Below are 18562 nucleotides of genomic sequence, written 5' to 3'. Positions count from 1 at the left end.
ATTTGTAACTACCGTATTCGACGTAATAAGCGCCCTGCTCTAATAAGCACCCACGGCGATATTTGCTAATATATTGGCTAATGAACAATCTCAGTTAGCATCCCTTCCAATTGATTAATGTACACAAGACTTATTTATTTGTGTATAATACGCACTGGTATGTCATATGCATCCTTAATTATGGGCAATTAAATCCTGGAAAGATATATCTGTCGTATATAAACATTTCAGGCTGTCAGCATAAACCACAAAATTTACGATCTTTCAACTCAAAATAATATCCTAATAAGAGCTCCCTACTTCTAATTTTGAGAGCGCCCTGGGCGCTTATTACGTCAAATACGGTAACCTCTGTAATTGTCAAAGTGCTTCGCTACATGAATTGCCTTAGCTTATCAAACCATACTATAGATTGTACATGTTGTAGTGTGTATATTCGAAAATATATTGAAAGATTTCTGAGTGCAATTGTTGTGGTGTTAATTTTCTTCTTGAGATGACAGTATACTGTACTAGTACTACTACTTTGGATGTACTTCACATTTCCAATAGCATTAAGAATATTATTAAATTCATATGTATGTATGTATGTATGTGTGAAACATCATTTTTGTCCAGTGGTCAACCATGTGCAGAAAGTCTAATAACAAATAATCTATAACCCTTTTGGGAGGTATTTTCCCTTTTGACCCTTGTAAGTAATGTTGATGCCCTTTAGATTATAGGTTGCTGCATTGTATGCAAAACCACAGACCTATATACAAGTCCATGGCTATACTTAATCTTAGATCTCCATGTCTACATCAGTGTTATCAAATGACTCAATGTACTAAATTTTAGTTGGGATACTGTTAAATAGATTTAATAGGGATTAGGGAAATGTTTCCGAAACATGTCAAGTTTTCATAAATTGGGTATCAACAAAGTGTATCAATACCTCGCTGGTAATCTATTTTGATTGCAAATTTCCCCTGCCAGGAGTTTAAGCTGCAATTAGAGGATTCACTATGCACAAAGCCTGCTGAATTTCATACTGGGCTCTAAGGATTGCACGTAAATCCCCTACTTTGAGAAAGGCCGGTCGAAAGTTAGATTTCCCCCATGATATGACACAATGCGCCTCATCAACAATAATGTGACTGATCTAAAATTTGAATATGGGGTGAGGATAATGGGACACAGTACACTAAGACATGTTTATTTATAGAAAACATTTAACAATTGTGCCATAAAATAATCACTACAACAAGGCGATTTTGGTCTTCCCTTACGACCATATCAAAGTCAAAGAGAATTAAGCCTCCTGACCACGTCAAGGTATCGCCCTTTCAGGAGGTTTACATATTAAATAGCACTATTTTCCAAACATGAAACATACATTTATTTATAATTATTACACTGTGGCTACGGAGGCGATTGGCTGCTCTTCGAGAATCGCATTTAGTGGATTCACAACCACTACAGTGCTGGCGGAATCGTTCACTTTATCACAACAGTTTTGCCGTAACCAGTCGGTAGAACACCCAAAACACCCCTTGATGCACATGCCAAAATAGCATCACGTTGTTTAGCCTTTAATTGGAAAAAAATACAAGATTGGTACCTGTTCGCCCGAGCCAAAATATTTGCAATTTCTATGTTACTGTTGACAGACGACACATTAGTCGCCATCTTGTCTTGACTATGTTACTGTCTATATAACCAGCAAAGGCGCTAAACCAGTTTACCGTAACGTCAAGGTGAAGGTTGTTTTACCCAATACCGGTTGTTCCAGTCTGTCGCAGGAACGAACGGGAACCAGTCTATTTCCAATGTAAACACGGATGCGCGTGATGTTACGTTTTGTCGTCTGCTAACATATCCGCGATGGCTGAAAGCAAACGGAGGCCGAATTGGACTGAAGAAGAGCGAATTTTACTAATTGACAATGTGAACAAAATTCAACATCGACTGTTTGGAAAATTTAAAGGATGCGGCACACAGAAGGGAGGAAAAATCAAAGAACAAGCCTGGGAGGAGGTGGTGAATACCCTAAACGCGTAAGTCACATAGTTGCAGTTGTTATAGTATGACTCTATTATCGCGGTGTCGGCAAATCTCGTAATCCACAAAACCTGTCGACTGTTTACTTATGCAAATCTAAGTGCGATAGTTCATCGCATGATCGAATACAGGACTGGTTGCGGTATGTAACGACTTCTTGCAAGTATACACACGTTAACTCTTTTGATGATATTTTCTGGAATGTTTTTTGAAGTGGAAAAGTCCCTACCTCCAATCAATTTTTGTAGGCATTGTCGCATGACCCATGCAGCCGAGGTCGTATGCATACTGAATATGCATAATCCAAAACAGGAAGTGATGAAAAACACATAATCCACACGTATCACACCAAAATAGCCATAGCGAGATGATTTAGAATTGCCCGCCCTTGAGTGGCCAATGACGGGAAGCTTTGTTTACCGAATATTGGATAAAGAAAATCAGCATCGATCAATACCAATGGATGTGTCATAGTTGAATAATGAATAAGAAACATTTTTTCGTATTACATAGTTACTGTGTTGGTAAGCATTCGCCGTTACGATCAACTATAAATTAATCACCGCGATATTATATTTAAAGCGTACCATCATCATTCACACCTTGTTTACTGTCTCGATTTCACTGCAAACACGAAGGTTTGGCTAAAGAGAAGTCGGGAACTAAGAGACGGGAAGAACAGTTATACCGAAATATCATATTTGTGGCATGTTAAAGTGGATGAAAGTAAGTCTGGAAGTTTCAGGTATATCTGGGCCTTGTCATCAGGAAAACCTAAAAAGGCTTTAGCTGCATGAGGGTCGTGATTGGGGTGTACTGTATTTCCGCTCTAATAACAATGATAATAATAAGATATTAATAATAATACATACGTTTCTGTAATTTTTACTGGACTGTTTTAGGAGTGAGATATGTCTCAGTAGATAAATGAATTTTTGAAAACACAAGTACATATTTGCAATTGTGATTCATCTCTGGCCAAGAATCATCATGAGGTAGGTACTGAAATATTTGCAAAACATGCTTGTGCTCTGCTCCCATTGATGTCTGAAGCAGGACTGAGAAGTATCGGGTTCAACGTCCTTTGCAGTGAGTTAGATTTGCATACATTTATTATTTTAGCAAGTGCAATGGATTCGCACATTTAATTATTAATTTAACAAGTGTGATGGGTTCACACATGTATTATTTCGTGTCAATATCATCATGATCAACATTTATTATATCTTTTCTATCAATACCAATATTATGTAGAATCACGCAGGCAGTTATAATTTTTCAAGCATTTTGAGGTGTTGTTCTTAATCAACTGTGTAAGCAAGAAAATCTTCGTTTTAAAATTCCAAAACTCTGTTCGACTAAAACTCTAGTTCTGCAGTGACTTCTGTTATATCTTTCTTCAGCCTGGCATGAGGTTGTGAGGAAAGGTGTCATTAAGTAAGACTTGCATGGATATCCCGAGTCTCCAAGAAGAAAGCCTTTGTATGTTCCTATAAAATGAAGCAGATCAGAATTTGTGTGATTCATTCTGGTGACATTTGATCATGACATGCAGAAAATGTTTTTTTTACTGATTTAACAGTGATGCAATAACCAATTGTCTTGGAACCATAATGATTTTACTGTCCCGGAAGATGCGGCTGTCATGGACACTCCCTGGCCACTTCACAACACAATTGATGAACTTGTAGTTGGCATCACATATCATCTGATAAGTGATAGAATTAATAGGTCAGTTCAATACATTTATAAGCACAAAACACTGCATGTCACTGGTCAGTAAACAGATTGATTGAAATTATAACAAAAGAATAATTGAAATGGTATGATTCATATTTTGGCTGCCACTGTGTAGGCAGTGATTTGTGAATTTTAAAATATAGATTCTATTGTCATACATTTCATGAAACATAAAACGTACATGAACATAAGTGATTTTAGCTTCTGGCAATAACAATTATTAAGTGTCATAAACATAATATTATTACCTGAACATTGAGTGAGTGAAATCCTTTATGATTCAAATAATCGACTTCATTCCTTGAGGGTGCTATAATGCGGATGAAGGTTCCATCTAAGCAGCCCAGAACATTGGGGAAACCTGAAAAATTAAATTATATGTATCATTTTTAAGATTCATTAATGATAAATTATTGTTATTATCAGGAATATATTGCCAATTTTAAATAACATTATGTCAAGAATTTTGAGTTGGCTGTTATGGTAATTATCTTTGATTATATTTTATAAAATATTTCATTACAATTTGATTTTTTAAACGATTGAAGGCGTTTATTTTTATGCATTTTACAAAAGGTATTGGAAATTTAAAGTGTATATGTTAAAATATGATAAACGTAATTTTTATTGGAAGTTTTCGTCAGAATTTCCAGATTTATGTCATGATGATAGCTGTTCGTTTTAGAATGGGAAAGGTTTTTTATATAGAAATGACAAGAATTAGAGTAGCTCCCCCTTATTTGACCTAGTAATTAATAACACCACTGAAGAGGCGAGTTGAAGAGGAATCGCTTTCAAACACACTCACCTGCAATTTGGAAGAACATTTTCTTGATCTTGTCTGCATCTTGTCCAGTTGGCATATATACAAAATGCCGGAGATGTTCGATCAGACAAGTGCATACATCTCTGACTGACCGAAACACCGAAGAAGTTGAAATAATCGAATATGAATCCGCGATCAAAGAATAAAAAGATCCAGTGGCCAGGAAACGCAGGGCGACAAGTACCTGCGTTAAAACAGGTAATGGGCTGCTTCGGTTGGAGCACCGTTCAAGTTTCTTACAAACAAGGGAAACAATAAATAAAATGCTCTCCGCACGGAAACGGAACCTCATGAATAACTCCTCGGGTTCCATGAACTCAAGAGGATTTTGTCTATCGACTAATCCCCTTGACAATGTTGATATTTGTTTCTGCCTACGACGCCTACGTCTATTCAACACCGCCATTTTATGACCGACAAAAAAACTAAAGTTACCTTCCTACCTAACTCAAGTTGTAAACTCAGTTTGAGTCGAAAATTGAACTGAGTTTGGTTTGAGAAATGCATTTTGCTGAGTTTTCTCAAATTTGAGTAAAAACTCAGACTTAATTTAAGTGTGTTTTTTTAACTTAAGTTTGTTTCGAGAAATCGGGGCCAGGCCTTTTATATCCAAACATTCTCGTCTGTTATTATTCTGTTCCATAGTCCATGACAGGTCGGCCGATAATACAGTAATTTAATCTAGTGCATTCTCCAATGTATCTTTTTGACAAAAAAGCTCTTTCATCCTCGTTAACTATTGTTGGGGGAACTTTTCTAATTCTATTTGCTGCTGTTGCAGATACTATCTTATTAATAGGAGACATTTGATTGAGAAAGTGCTCTCCAATTTTGTAAATAATGTTTTGTTTGTCCTATTTATGAATGCATTTCACAAGACCCTGCTTTTGGCTTACTGATAATTGTCAGACATTATAATTTGTTACCGCCGTGTTGATGCAACACAAAGTTTTCCTTCTGTGATTCTTTTTCGAGAAAAGAAACAAGATGCGCGTGGCATTCATACGATAATTAATTTTTTTTTTCGGATCAAAACACCACTTGCCGCGTTGAACAGTATTTCGGTTATTTCACGGCTTGTCAGTTTAAAGAGGCACTAACTCGGCTCTACCCGGCTGTCTGACACTACCGGCTTAGGCTCACAAGCTGCCGTGAGTCGATTTGCTCGCTAACGCAACTAAGCGTGACAGGAGACTTGGCTACCGTCTGTAACGAAAACGTAAATTAACTTTTAGGCCATATATATATACATTTCTTAACACTGGTTACCTGTGATCTATGAAGATTTCGATATTACAGAGAGCGCATGTTAATTAATTTCTCAACCTAAACAAGCAGACAAATGAACGATGGACACTCATCGGATGTCATCATTTGGAAATACCCCTGACCGTTATAGTTAAAAATAAAAAAGTATCCCCGCAGTTAAAGCATTTTCGGATTTCGGATTGTGCGGATGATGGATTGATGACTGAGATGGATTTTTATCCTATTTCTGTGTTTCATCGGTTGATATTTTATCATGTCATGTAATAATGTCATGTGAACAGATCTATACTATTAAAAATAAAAATATGAATTATCTGAGGCCGTAAATGAACCCTATTTTGCCATTACATATGGGTATTGTATATTATCGTCGATCGGATGTTAACTGAAGTCATCAACATCCCGGCCCGGGAATATGTCTTCAGCAACCCTTGCTTGCCGTTAAAGGCGACTATGCTTGTAGTAAGAGGCGACTAACGGGATCGGGATGCATGTCTTCGATCCCAATTACGTGGATCGATGCTCATGTTGTCAATCACTGGATTGTCTGGTCCAGATTGGATTATTTACAGACCGCCGTCATGTAGCTGAAATATTGCTGAGTGCGGCGTTAAACAACAAACAAACACCAACACCCAACGCTGTCTTTGTGAAGCTATACGAAATAAGAACAGCGATCTGATTGGATATCGCGTTTTCATGACAAGAGGCACAACTCGTGATCTACGCGATGTGGCGCCTGGGTCGAGCCAAGCAAAGTTGGCTTGATTTTGCAAGGGTAGAAACAAGGCTTTGATGTAGGCTAGTGAACAAGCTTGCCTCGGGAAGATGCTGACACTGCGACAGTTGTTTTTCAACGGCGAAGTGAAACCCTCATTTGAACCTAAGTTCAACTTGTCAAACTAAACCCATCAGTTCAGCACTTGCATTGCGCAAAGAAATAATAACATTTTTCGAGTTATGCTCTGGAAACGATGCCTACCCTCTTTTGATGTCCAACTTGTTGCCATAGAAACGCAAAAAAATCCTGCATAGCACAAGGCTCCAGTTCAGTGTATGCCTGATGTGTAGACAAAGTTTCATGAATAAACATTGAATGACGTATGACTTATGCTCCGGGAATGAAACGTGACGGGCGGACCACTTTTCTACCTCCCTTGCAAAACTTTATTTGGGCGGGGCATAATAAAATATACCATTCAAGTAAATGTGTATGCACAATTATGTTCTTTAGTATTTTGTAAGAACGCGCGCATTTGTTTTTGCAACAATGTAGTTCAGTTCATATATACTGAACCGCAAAAGAAACGTCACCCCAAGTAACATTGCGTGAAAAGTTGTCATAAAAAAAATAAAGCAGATGACAATAAAACCGATCGCCCAAACGCATCACGGCAACGGCCATAGTAACCCGATGCACGTGAGTTCCGTGCAAATTGATATGCACATGCGTTCCCCCATTTCTTGCCCTATAAAAATCCACCCAGATCGGATATTATTCATTCATTATTGAATTGCTATTGTGTTTCACTTTAAGAACATTTGACACATTAATTTCAACCTTGATGATCAGTTTTGCCAAGTTTCATATTTTTAATATCACTCAAAGTATGTTTACAGTGTTTGGATAAATAAGGTTTCTCATATATCTATCCATGTTGACGTTTCTTTTGCAGTTCAGTATACTAAAAAAGCAAGGATCCTTAGTTTTCAGGCAACCAAATTGCATATAATACAACAATTATTATCCCCTTGTTGTCAACCCAACATCTCTGTATTTGTCGTCATTCACTTGATGCTCAGTTAATGAACTTATTAGAGGTATATTTAGTGGTAATAATTACCTGACAAAAGGTTCCCACTGGGCATGGACTACAGTGGAACGAAAATTGCCTTAAGAGCCACGGCAATGAACTGACTGCACTCGTCAAAAAACAGGTGATGGAGCCGCATGTCATTCTAATACAGGAGACTAAACTCAGTGAAAAAGCCAAATTCACACTACCTGGGTACACCCAATATAGAAAAGACAGAAAAAGACTTATGCCTGGCAACAAGGAAGGAGGACTAATCACCCTTGTCCACGACAGCTGTGCCTCCAAAAATATCGAATCAAACGTAGGAAACCTTGAAACCCAAGTAATCTCCCTAAAACTGGCAAATGGCAACGAATTATGCATAGCTAACATATATCACAGGGTTACCCATGAAACGAACATGGAAGAGCTAACAAGACTAGCTCAAATAGTAGGCAAAAATGGGATAATCCTTGGTGACTTTATTGCCCACAGCCCTCTTTGGGAAGACAGGAATGATTCATGCAAATACGGCAAAATGGTAGAGAAATGGGTTGAGGACGACAATCTCATAACTCTGAACAACGGCAGTCACACACGTAACGACCAAGTCTACAACACGTGGAGTTCAATTGATCTCACAATTGCCACCGAAAACCTCGCCTCACATTGCCAATGGCAAGTCCATGACGACACTTTGGGAAGCGATCACCTTCCTATACTCACCTACATAGGTAGCCCACCACAATTAGAGGAACAGCCCAATCCTCAGCCCACATGGGACTATGCAAAGGCTGATTGGCCTAAATTCAGGAAGGAATGTGTATCATTCAAGTCCTCAGAAATTGCCACGGATTATCCTGATCTTTTTTGCCAAAATCTCACCTCAGCAATTATTGCCGCAGCTGAAAAATCAATTCCAAAAAAAAGACCACAAAACTGGCAAAACTCCTGTACCATGGTGGAACAGGGAAATAGCAAAAGCTAGGAGAGCGAGGAAGAAAGCCCTAAATAGGTCAAAAAGGGATAAATCAGCCTTCGCCCAAGTCCGAGCAGCCAGGGCAAACGTAAGACAACTCATAGACGATTCTAAAAAAGAGTCAAGGCAGACCTTCTGCAAATCCCTTAATGAGAAAACAAATGCTAAAACAGTCTGGAGCAAAATACACGCAGTCAGGGGTAAGCGTAAACCCACAATAATTCCCAAGTAAGCCAACGCCCATACAGTCAAAGAAAAGGCCAACATTCTAGCTGAGCACTTCTCATCTGTCAGCAGCAACACAAATTGCAGCGAAGAATTCAAACAGGAAAAAAATGCTTATGCTTAAGATCTCAGAACGGCCGCAAAGCAAGCATCTGGTATACAATATACCATTTACTGTGAAAGAGTTTGATGATGCGATACAACATAGAAAAGGCACAGCACCTGGTCTTGACACAACCAGCTACGAGATATTGAAAAAAACTACCTGATCAAACCAACGGCTTATTTACTGAGTTGTATAACACGATATGGTCCAAAGGAGAAGTCCCAAAAGCATGGAAACATGCTGCAGTTATCCCGCTGCTAAAGCGAGGGAAAGACGAAGCCCTACCAAACTCTTAGCGACTGATCTCACTCACCTCAAACATGTGCAAAGCCATGGAAGCCATGGTTACGAAAAGGCTCATGTATCACCTTGAAACTGGCAACTACATAAAACCTGATTAAAGTGGCTTCAGGAAGGGACACTCGTGTCTAGATCATATTCTAAGACTGGAAAATGAAATAAAAACAGCTCAATTAAACAGACAATACCTAGCCGCAGTATTTCTGGACTTCAGCAAAGCCTTCGACATGGTATGGCATGACGGACTCCTCTCAAAACTAGCACAAAATGGAGTAGAAGGGAACATGGCAAACTTCATAGACAGCTTCCTGCAAGACAGGTCGCTATCAGTTAAAATAGGGAACAATCGATTTGATCCTATGGCACTGGACAATGGCACGCCACAAGGCAGCATTGTAAGCCCAACCCTGTTTAATATCCTGATCAATGATCTTTTTGACCATGTCAACTCTCCTACCCAAACTTCTAGATTCGCTGATGACGGAGCAATATGGGTAAAGCACAGAGATATTTCACAAATCAGAAAAAAACTCCAGTCAGCCCTGGACGGAGTAGATCAATGGTGCAATAAATGGGGATTCACCCTTTCAAGTGAAAAAACTGTTGGAGTTCTATTCAAACGCTGGGGTTAAGATGCTATGATACCCTGTGTCTCAATGGAAGGCAAAAAGCCTCCATAGCAGAAAGATGGCAAGCCTAATGGGACGCAAGTAAGATCGACAGATGACTATACAAAATTCAACCCAAGGTCCAACAAAAGCCAAACTCATACTCAAATGAAAGGAAAACTGAAATTGCTATCTCACGCCTCAGACTCGATCACAAAAAGCACTATGACAAGGTTTGTTCATCTTGCAATCAGGCTGAACCATTGATCACGTGTTACTAGAATGTCAAGACCATGCCCCAGCCCGGGCTAGGTTAAAACAAGAATTGCAGTTAGATCCGCTATCTGTCAAAGATCTCCTAAAGCCAAGAGATGCAAAAGCGAAGGCCAAACGAAGGCCAAACTAACTCTATTTCGGAGAGATGGACATCTACTCGAACGTATATAAACAGAGCAGCCAATGATAAAAATGAAATCATATCAATATAAGAAAATAGAAATCATATCAATACAACAACAGAAATTATGTGAACACCAAACATACATTAGATATTTGTACCCTACTCACACACAGGAGTCCCAAAGAGGGACAGGTCAGCCGAAATTGCCTAGGCAGAAGGCGACCTCTTAAACACTTAATGCAACAACAACGAACATTTCATTCGATATTTTTGGAGGTACAGCTGTCGTGGACAAGGGTGATTAGTCCTCCTCCCTTGTTGCCAGGCATAAGTCTTTTTCTGTCTTTTCTATATTTGGTGTACCCACGTAGTGTGAATTTGGCTTTTTCACTGAGTTTAGTCTCCTGTATTAGAATGACATGCGGCTTCATCACCTGTTTTTTGACGAGTGCAGTCAGTCTTACTTACTTACTTACTTACTTTGGAGATTTAACGTGCGCTTTCCGACTGATGCGTATTTCGCACACGGGCACGGCCAGGCCATTTAATGTGTTTCCGAAAAGGGGCGAAAGTGGTGTGTGCAACCCAAGAGGGGGCTTTAGGGGTCGCTTATATAGAATTTGGGAATTTTGAGATTTAGAATAGATGCCGATAGGGTTGGGGAGGAGAACTAAGGGAGCTGGGTATGGTGGATGTTTGTTTGTTTATGTGATTTTGATTTGGTAGGTTATTGTGTTTTTAGATGCGTTTTATTAGTTCCGTTTTTATTAAGAATACGCCTAAGGCCTTGAAGTTTTCTAGTTTATTTTGTGGGTTTAGTATTGTTTCTAGAGTGAGAGCCTTGTTTAGATTGAGGGTGGTTTGTAATGCGGTTCGATGTGTTAGGTAGTGTGTGCAGTGGATGAGTGGGTGTTCTGGGGTTTCTGGTTGTTTGCAGTGTGGGCAGTTACCTGTAGTGTGATTTTTAATTTTTTAGGTGGTTATTTAGGTTGGTGTGTCCTGTTTGGAGTTTAGTGATTACTCAGTCGATTTTTTTGATGGATGGAGAATTTTTGGTTTGGTAAGTGGTTTGCTGAGCACTTTTTTGATTTGGCTATTTGAGTTTAGATATAGGTTATGCCATTTTTTGTGATTTTTTGCTTGTTTACACTTTTAATTTCTGATTTTGAGATGGGTAAGTTTAAGCTTATTTCTGGGATTTTGAGGGATAGTTTAGCTGCTTTATCGGCGTTTTCATTACCGTATATTCCTACGTGGGCGGGTATCCACAAGAAGGTTATTTGTTTGCCTGCCTTAGTTAGGTCGTTGGAGCTTTTAAGTATTTGATTTATTAATTTAGGTCGGTTTTTGGTATTTTTGTTTTGGAGGGCTTGCAGTCCACTTAGGGAGTCGGTAAGTATTAGGATTTTTTGGTGGTTTTTGCATTCTTGATTATGGAGGGATGAGGCCTTGCCCATAAGTTCTGCCGTGAAGATTGATTGGTTATTTGGGGGTCGGAAGGATTGTGTGGGTTTAGTTGGTTGTGTGGTATGGACTCCGAAACCTGTGTGTTTGGAGGTCGGATCTGAGGATCCGTCCGTGTAAATGTGACACCAATTTGGCCAATTTTCGTGTATGTATGCTAGTGTGGTAGTTTTAGCTATGTTTGGGTCGGTTTGTTTATTTATTTGGCTAGCTAGTGTTGTGTCTATTTTTGGTATTTTAAGTTTAGGGGTGAAGATATTTGATTGTTTGCAGTTTTGTTTAAGATTTTTAATTTGGTGTTCATTTAGGTAGTTTGTTATTCTTTGGGATATTGGGGTAAGTAAGGGGTGTTTACGAGCTAGAGCTTGGTTTTTGGGGCTGATGTTTTGGTTTATTAAGTTTTGGATGAGAGGGTTTGATTGGGACGCGGCCCAGAAATTTAAGCTTAGCTGTTCCCTGCGTAGACTTAGTGGCATTTCTCCTGTTAAGGCCTGAAGTGAGGTGTAGGAGGTGCCATGTTGGGTGCGTGTAATTAGTTTGAGAGCCTGATATTGTATTGAGTCAAGTTTTTTTAGATAGAGAGTTGTTTAGGGTGTTGTATATGGCGCAGCCGTAGTCTAGTTTTGATCTAATTAGTGATATGTAGAGAGAGAGGAGGGTATCTTTGGAGGCTCCCCAGTTAGAGCCAGTTAGGCATCTTAGGGTGTTTAGGTCTTTACTGCATTTAGTTGTTAGGTTTTGGATGTGAGCATCCCGGGTGAGATGTTCATCGAAAATAAGTCCTAAGAATTTGGTTTGTTTTTGAAATTTGATTGTTTGATTGTTTAGCTGGAGGATTGGGGAGGCGGGTTTCATGTTTTTATGTTTGAATACTATTCCCCATTTGTCAGCCCATTGTTGTATTTTATTAAGAGTTTTTTGGAGTAAATTTTGGACCATTTTCATGCTTTTAGTGCGGATCCAGATGGTGCAGTCAGTTCATTGCCGTGGCTCTTAAGGCCATTTGCGTTCGACTGTAGTAAAAGCAAGTCCATGATTGTTTATAATTGAGCGCTTATTAAGTTTTAGGGCATACCCTATTTAGGAACTGTTCCTTTGTATTTCATTATTTTTGAAGCCAGTTTGAGGATGCAGGTTGCTTTGACACTCATTTTTCTGCTTGTAATTTGGATCAATGCTGTGACAATGAAATCTACAACTTTGTGTGTGTTCTGGGCCTTTTGTTTACCATGAGCTGGTGTTTTCTTTGCCTGACTGATTCGTCTGCTGTGTTCCTCAGTTTGAGGATTAGAAGGCATGGGGTTTAATTGGGGAGCTTTGGTCTTTTTCCCCTTGCGTTTTGCAGTGGTTTTGTGCCTGCGAGCATTGTTCGCTCAGTGCTCACAGATTCCATTGTTTGCTCAGTAGAGTAATTTGTAGTCGCTTGGGTTTTTTCGACCTCAGTTGGTTGAATAGATTTGGACTCAGATTGCCAAGTAGGTATTTTATTTATAAGTTTGCTGATGAGCAAGCGTTTTGGACATTTCGGCGCCAAAGAAAAATGACCCTCTTTCCTGCAGTTTGTACACCATGTGTTGCAGTTTTCTTTGCAGAAACTCGGGAGCAGTTTCTGCACATGGGTGGCTGGTTACATGATGTTTTTGTATGTCCATAGAGCATACAGTTTGTGCATTGGGTTGGCCTTTTCCTGTATGGCATGGTTTCTATGTCCTTACCACCTAGATTAAGGTGGCCGGGGACTGACTGACCAAGTAATGTGAGTATTACTACTCGTGTGTTGTTTGTGCCCATTGATTTGATCCTTAATGCCGACAGGATTGTAGGTTGAGTGACTTTCTTTTGGGCTTGACAGACAATTTGATAAAGCTCGTCGTCATTAATTTTTTTGTCTAGATGTACCGCGCATCTGACATTGCTAAGCCACTTTGGGGTATCCCATTTTTTTTTTATCCCGTTTTTGGGATATGCTTTTGGGCATATCAATTGACTTTATGAGGTTGTCCCCGACAACAACATACCCTCTTCCACACTTATTTATTCGAATAATATTATTGTGCTTCAGCTCTTTGACAATATCTTGAGCTGTTAGGATCTTATTAAGATCTTGGGAGAAGTATCCAAAGTATCCCTTCATAGGAATTGTCAAGAATATGCACATCATATTTATTGAGAATGTCAGTCTTTACGAGGAAGCCGACTCCTCCAGAACCTCTCTTTGCATTCTTATGAAGATTAGTGGGGCTGTCGGGTAGCCTAGTGGTTAAAGCATTCGCTCGTCACGCCGAAGACCCGGGTTCGATTCCCGACATGGGTACCATGTGTGAAGCCCATTTCTGGTGTCCCCCGCCGTGATATTGCTGGAATATTGCTAAAAGCGGCGTAAAACCATACTCACTCACTCACTGACTCACTATGAAGATTAGTTCGGTTATGACCAAACCATGAAAAGCCGTCAATATTTAAACTGTCATCACCTGTGAGATGAGTTTCAGCAATACCCAATATATCATATTCAAGAAAATTAATACAGGCTTCTCGTAAGACATAATTATCAGTTAGTTCATCTTTACACCAACCGTTAGTATTCCAAAACCCACACCGGGCCTAAAACCGAGTGGATTGTTGATATGGTTGTCGCTGATCCCTTAAACCTTGACCTTTGCCCTCCCGACGCACTCGATCTTGATTGGCCAATCTCGTTGAGTCACGTGGAGTGTGTTTATCAGCAAACCCACGTGCTTCGTTGTTGTGCCTATCGGGGGCGTGATTTTGCGTCAGTCATGGCGTCACACTGGACAGGAACTTCGACAAGTTCTGTTGAAAATATCAAATCATCGCCGTTTCCGTCAATAGTATCAAATAATGTTTTATATGATGATATTGAAGATATTACAAATGTCCTAAATGAATTTTTCACTGACCAAGCAAGAGTAAGAAACCCCGATTCTGACCTTCCATCTATTGGACCATATACAATCGACGATCCATTACTATCTGTGAATTTAAATCAAGAAGAAGTTCAAGATATTCTTCTTTCTGTAGATACAACTAAGGCAACAGGGCTAGATGGTATAGGTAACAAGTTACTTAAATTAACAGCGACTCGTCTGGCTCCGATCCTGACAAAATTATTTAACTTGTCGCTCAAAAACAAAACCTTCCCGTTAGTTTGGAAACAAGCATCAGTAACACCAATTCACAAAAAAGGCGATGTACATGAATGCTCAAACTATAGACGTGTAGCGCTTACATGTTGCTTAGCCCAAAAAATTGAAAAGTGTATATTCAAACGTGTTTAATTTTTTCAGAGAAAACGAATTGTTGACAAATTTACAGTCGGGATTCGTGCCTGGCGATGCCACATCTTATCAACTCACTTACCTATATAATTTTATTGCTAGGGAATTAGACGAAGGTAAAGAAATCAGAGCTGTTTTTTTGTGATGTCAGCAAAGCCTTTGATAGAGTATGGCACAAAGGAATTATTCATAAACTCAATGCTTACGGTATCCAAGGTGATCTTTTGAAATGGTTTGAAAGCTACTTAGAACATAGAGTCCAAAAAGTAGTCATTAATGGTTATACCTCAGAATCAAAATTTGTACAAGCTGGGGTCCCCCAAGGGTCAGTCCTTGGACCACTGCTTTTTATTGTTTATATAAATGACATTGTCGAAGGTATCGAGAGTAATATACGCCTGTTAGCTGACGATACATCTATATATGTCATCATTGATGGTCAAATCTCTGCAGCAAATTGTATCAACAATGATTTGCCAAAAATCTCAAACTGGGCCCAAAAATGGCAAGTAGGTTTCAACCCCGATAAGACCAAAACTATAACATTCAGTCGCAAAGTCAATTCTGGTTTTAGACCAAACTTATACATGGAGAGTACTGTTATTGAAGAAGTACAAAGTCATAAACATTTAGGAATTACACTTCAATCTGATTGTTCATGGAAAATACACATTAACGAAATTATTAGAAAAATTAGTCCAATGAACAACTGCCTAAGGAGCTTTAAATACAGACTAACAAGAAATACGCTTGAAACTATGTACACATCTTTTATCCTACCAAACTTCAACAAATGCTGTCATATTTGGGACAACTGTACAAACGAACAATCATTATTACTCGAGAATTTGTGGGGCGGTTCAGGGTAGCAGTCATGTTAAAATTTATAACGAAACAAACTTTCAGTCCTTAAAAGAACGGCGACACCGCTTCAAATTGATTACATTTTACAAAATGAAAAACAGTATTTCACCTGTATATCTCAACGATCTCATTCCAAGTCCGGTCTCTGATAATAGCAATTATAACCTTAGAAATAGATCTAACATACAAACAATCAAATGTAGAACCCAGACCTATGCTAAATCATTTCTTCCGGATACGATTAATCTGTGGATCGCTCTACCCAATGAAGTAACTAATTCTTGCTCATTAAAAGAATTCAAATCCTTAATTAATCGTCCTGATACAATTATTAATAATTTTGACCTAAAATACGGTCATAGATCATGCCAAATTGTCCACTGTCGCCATTGGGTCGGCTGCAGTGACCTAAACGCTGATAAGTTTAGACGACATGTATCAGACATATCAGACTGCACTTTTGGGTATCACTTTGAAGACGCAATTCACTTTTTCTAAACCTGTCAAAAATACCATAATATCAGAAAAACTATGTACTTCTACACACATGGGTATGATTTAAAAACGATATTACATGGCAATAGTTCAGTCAGCAGTTCTACAAACATGACTATTCTTAAATCAGTTCACGATTTCATTGTCAAAAGCAAAAGATTCGAGTAGCTTAATTTTATGCATGTAGTAATGGAAAACTGCTATATCTTATTTCACAGACACAACTGGTATTGGCTTCATATATTTCATTTGTGCATTTAGTATGTTTATGTTTAGCACTATCTTACATATAATCTGATATACAACCAGCTGTTGTAAAGTCATTAACTGGAGAGGTATTTACATAAGCAAGTTTTGCTTGTTTACCGATCCAGATTTCTTTTGAAATAAAAATATGTTTAAACCACAAATCATTGCAATGTATATATTTTTAATTCCCTAATTCTCCCTACGATTCTCTTCCCGTGTATATTCTAAAAAATGCTGAGCCAATGTACTCAACGAATAGACGAATGGCTTTGTTTACATTTCCAACAAGTGCACTTTTTTCAGCGTTCGTTTTCACACCTCATTTATTTTGCTTCATTACATCTAGACAATTTGTATTGGTGACAAAGACCATTTGGCATTTGATTCTAAAATGTATGAGGAATTCAAGGATGTAGGTATCGCAGCTGATTTTGAAATATACGTGATGAAATACAGCGTCTCATTACCGGTGTACGTATAACGTGATTTTGTAAACACTATCTAATATGGCTCACACAAAACGACTGAGCATCTAAAGGTGAAAAGCCCCAGTGGCAACAAACTGAAGGAATATCAAAACTTGAATGATAGGTGGGAGACTGTGGGAACGCTGAGTGGGGTAGAATCTATGCCAGTTCATCACCGGTTAAACCAACGATGAAAAAAATGGTAGAACGACGAAATCTATATCTCTCAAAGAACTCTTCGTCGCTGTACAGGTCAAGAGGGTTGAATCGGTCCCGAAATGTCCGATGAATTGCTATTTTGTCCTTTTTAGCCCTCACGCGACGCATTAGGCGAACAACCTCCGCCATCTTTCTTGCTACAAATTTTGACTAAGTCTACTCAGGGGCAGTCTTAGGACTTAAGATCAAATTATGTCTTAGACTTAAGATATTCTCATAGATTGAGCTTCGTGATCCCAGATTTAAGACAAAATTCAGGTCTTAAGTTTGTTTCATGATCCCGTCTGCTTGTCCTCCACCTTCTTACGTAACGCGCTGTTTTCATTTTGTAACTGGGTCAATTGTTCATTCACCTTTGACATATGATCTGTCATATCCTTTCTAACATCATGCCCTTTACTTTACCAAAGATTCTTTCTCCCATAGAATTCATCCTCCGGTTAAAATGATCAGTTAATTCAGTGATGGCTGCAAACACATCGTCAATTGTTCTCTCACATTTTTGTTCACTCGATGTATTCATCACATATTGTGACTCACCTTTCTTCTTTTTAGAAGAGTGCTCCTCGCTATTTTCGATCTCGCGGCTTGTCAGTTTAAAGAGGCACTAACTCGGCTCTACCCGGCTGTCTGACACTACCGGCTTAGGCTCACAAGCTGCCGTGAGTCGATTTGCTCGCTAACGCAACTGAGCGTGACATGAGACTTGGCTACCGTCTGTAAAGAAAACGGAAATTAAGTTTTAGGCCATATATATATACATTTCATAACACTGATTGGTTACCCGTGACCTATGAAGATTTCGATATTACAAAGAGCGCATGTTAATTAATTTCTCAACCTAAACAAGCAGACAAATGAACGATGGACACTCATCGGATGTCATTTGGAAATACCCCTGACCGTTATAGTTTAATACTAAAAAAGTATCCCCGCAGTTAAAGCATTTTCGGATTTCGGATTGCGCGGATGATAGATCGATGACTGAGATGGATTTTTATCCTATTTCTGTGTCTCATAGGTTGATATTAAATCACGTCATGTAAAAATGCCATGTGAACAGATCTATACTATTAAAAATAAAAATATGAATTATCTGAGGCCGTAAATGAACCCTATTTTGCCATTACATATGGGTATTGTATATTATCGTCGATCGGATGTTAACTGAAGTCATCAACATCCCGGCCCGGGAATAGGTCTTCAGCAACCC

At 38.9% G+C, this 18562-nt stretch overlaps 1 protein-coding gene across 3 annotated transcripts in view; it reads left to right on the top strand.

Annotated features, from left to right (window-relative positions):
• Positions 1–1745: 1745 nt before the first annotated feature.
• LOC124133737 (arp2/3 complex-activating protein rickA-like) overlaps positions 1746–18562 on the top strand; it is a 134412-nt gene continuing 117595 nt past the window's right edge. The window contains exon 1 of one of the 3 annotated variants that reach the window (XR_007218974.1): positions 1746–2039. Coding sequence is in view for 2 of the 3 variants with exons in the window: in XM_048387529.1 (XP_048243486.1) it covers positions 1867–2039 (173 nt within the window). In the remaining variant the exon portion in view is untranslated. The remainder of the gene's footprint in view (positions 2040–18562) is intronic. The other 2 variants (XM_048387529.1, XM_048387528.1) reach the window with 2 other exon arrangements.

This window comes from Haliotis rufescens, unplaced genomic scaffold (genome assembly GCF_023055435.1).
Source record: "Haliotis rufescens isolate VD_foot unplaced genomic scaffold, xgHalRufe1.0.p SCAF_7, whole genome shotgun sequence".
In the NCBI taxonomy this organism is placed as follows: Eukaryota; Metazoa; Mollusca; class Gastropoda; order Lepetellida; family Haliotidae; genus Haliotis; species Haliotis rufescens.
Note: the sequence above shows the minus strand (reverse complement) of the source record. Positions and strands in the feature narration are given on the sequence as shown.